Source organism: Etheostoma spectabile, chromosome 2, assembly GCF_008692095.1.
Source record: "Etheostoma spectabile isolate EspeVRDwgs_2016 chromosome 2, UIUC_Espe_1.0, whole genome shotgun sequence".
NCBI classification, from domain to species: Eukaryota; Metazoa; Chordata; class Actinopteri; order Perciformes; family Percidae; genus Etheostoma; species Etheostoma spectabile.
In genome coordinates this window covers 26565157-26566861 of record NC_045734.1, presented here as the reverse complement: position 1 = coordinate 26566861, position 1705 = coordinate 26565157, and the positions used below count along the sequence as shown (strand labels likewise).

Below are 1705 nucleotides of genomic sequence, written 5' to 3'. Positions count from 1 at the left end.
TTTTTTTTTTTTTTGATCTTTATTATATCCTTCAATGTTCTTTTAATCACTCTGTTGCTTGTATTTTACTCTATTGTTGTTGTATTGTTGTTTTTTCTTCTGAAAAACAATTTGTAACCTGAAGAAAATTGCCATAGATATAAAATGAATTATAATGTGGAGGCGATCTGTCCGTGCACACGGAAGCGATAGAGGCACGTGTATTCGACATGTCCCCAGTTACTGAGGACACGCAGCTCCACGAATCGATACACCATGTCACTGGGATTCTGCAAGGGGGAAAAAAATCCGATTATTTGTATTTTCACAGTCAACGAATAACAGCAAGTGCTTACGCTAACCTCATCCTTTTTACATAGAACAGGAAATAGTAAGCTCTTTATGTCAACTCACTGGCAGCTTGAATGTTTGCGTGGGCTCTCCATTTACATCGTACGTGAATGTCCCCAGCAGTGTTCCTTCTTCTGTGTCATTTGTCATTCCCTAGGAAATAGAAAACAAAATCACAACAATCAGAGCGGTCGGCGTAGACTTTCAGAATCAGACCTGAGAAGCTGCTCGGTGGGACTTTTGTTCTTTTCCCAACGTTCAATTACAGAGTGACAGGGCTTATTAAATAAAGGATGACCAACAGACTTCCAATCAGAATTATCATGACTAAAACCAAATCATCAGTCTCTGAAAATTTCTCAGATTACAAGCTACAGACTGTGTTCTATGTAAGCTGATATCCCAAATGTCCCCACCTTTATTGGCCAATACTCATAACTTTTTTTGCAAGTCTTTTTTCAAATGATGCAAATGCCAAATAAGCACAGCTTCACCAACATGTCCATGTTGAATTAATTGTTTTAAAATAACTTTTATTTCTAAATTCCAAATCCACAATCATCCAAACTTTGTTAGCCGTCATAGTTGGACTGATAACAATTCTTTATTAAAGTTTCTATCATCTACCGGAAAAAACTTAACTTTTTATTGTTATTTGTCAATTATACAGGGTTCAGGCGGTTTAGCTAGGTTTGGGTTTGCTAATAATGTTTTGTAAAAAAATTCCAGAGCACAGAGACATGCAATCCAGCAAATCACTTGTTAAGCAACAGCAGTCATGGGCTGAGATGGGGAGCACTCACATAGACTTCAAAGTCTTTGGGGGCGGAGTCGATGCGGCCGGTGGGGGAGTTGTAGCGCGGCACGTGGTCCAGCGTCACGTGAGTTAAAGTGATGGGGTGAGACAGAGAGATGACAAGAGTCCCCTCGACACCGTGGAATGCCCAACATTTCCCTGGGAGCAGCACCGGGTAGCCCTGTGTGTGTGTGTGTGTGTGTGTGTGTGTGGGAAGACGTGCTGTTAGTATTTGGCCATGTGGTGAAAACTGTACAGTCATTGAGAGAGAGAGAGAAGAGCAGGGAAGTTGAAGAGAAAAGACAGAAAAAGGACAGAACAGTCGTCAGAAGGTAGAGGAGAGAGGAAGGTATTGGATGATAACTTGTTTTGGGGGAAATGGACAAGATTTGAGAGGACAGGAAAGATGGAGGAGAGAACTTAATAACACCTGAATAACAGTGCGTGGGCTTTCCGATGGGTACCACAGGGGGAATCCAAACAGGGTCACGCATGCTGAACGAATACGATAGGTCTCCGAACACCTGGTACTGATCACACTGGCACCTGCACACACACACACACACACACACACACACA

The 1705-nt window shown here is 41.9% G+C and overlaps 1 protein-coding gene across 7 annotated transcripts in view; it reads right to left on the bottom strand.

Annotated features, from left to right (window-relative positions):
* Positions 1 to 1705, bottom strand: part of sun2 (Sad1 and UNC84 domain containing 2) — an 18479-nt gene continuing 16774 nt past the window's right edge. For all 7 annotated transcript variants that reach the window (XM_032534366.1, XM_032534339.1, XM_032534334.1 and 4 more), the window contains 4 exons: positions 1557 to 1672; positions 1134 to 1307; positions 394 to 483; positions 1 to 269 (listed from right to left, as the gene is read on the bottom strand). In XM_032534366.1, coding sequence (XP_032390257.1) covers positions 150 to 269; positions 394 to 483; positions 1134 to 1307; positions 1557 to 1672 — 500 coding nt within the window. In that variant the 3' untranslated portion in view covers positions 1 to 149. The remainder of the gene's footprint in view (positions 270 to 393; positions 484 to 1133; positions 1308 to 1556; positions 1673 to 1705) is intronic.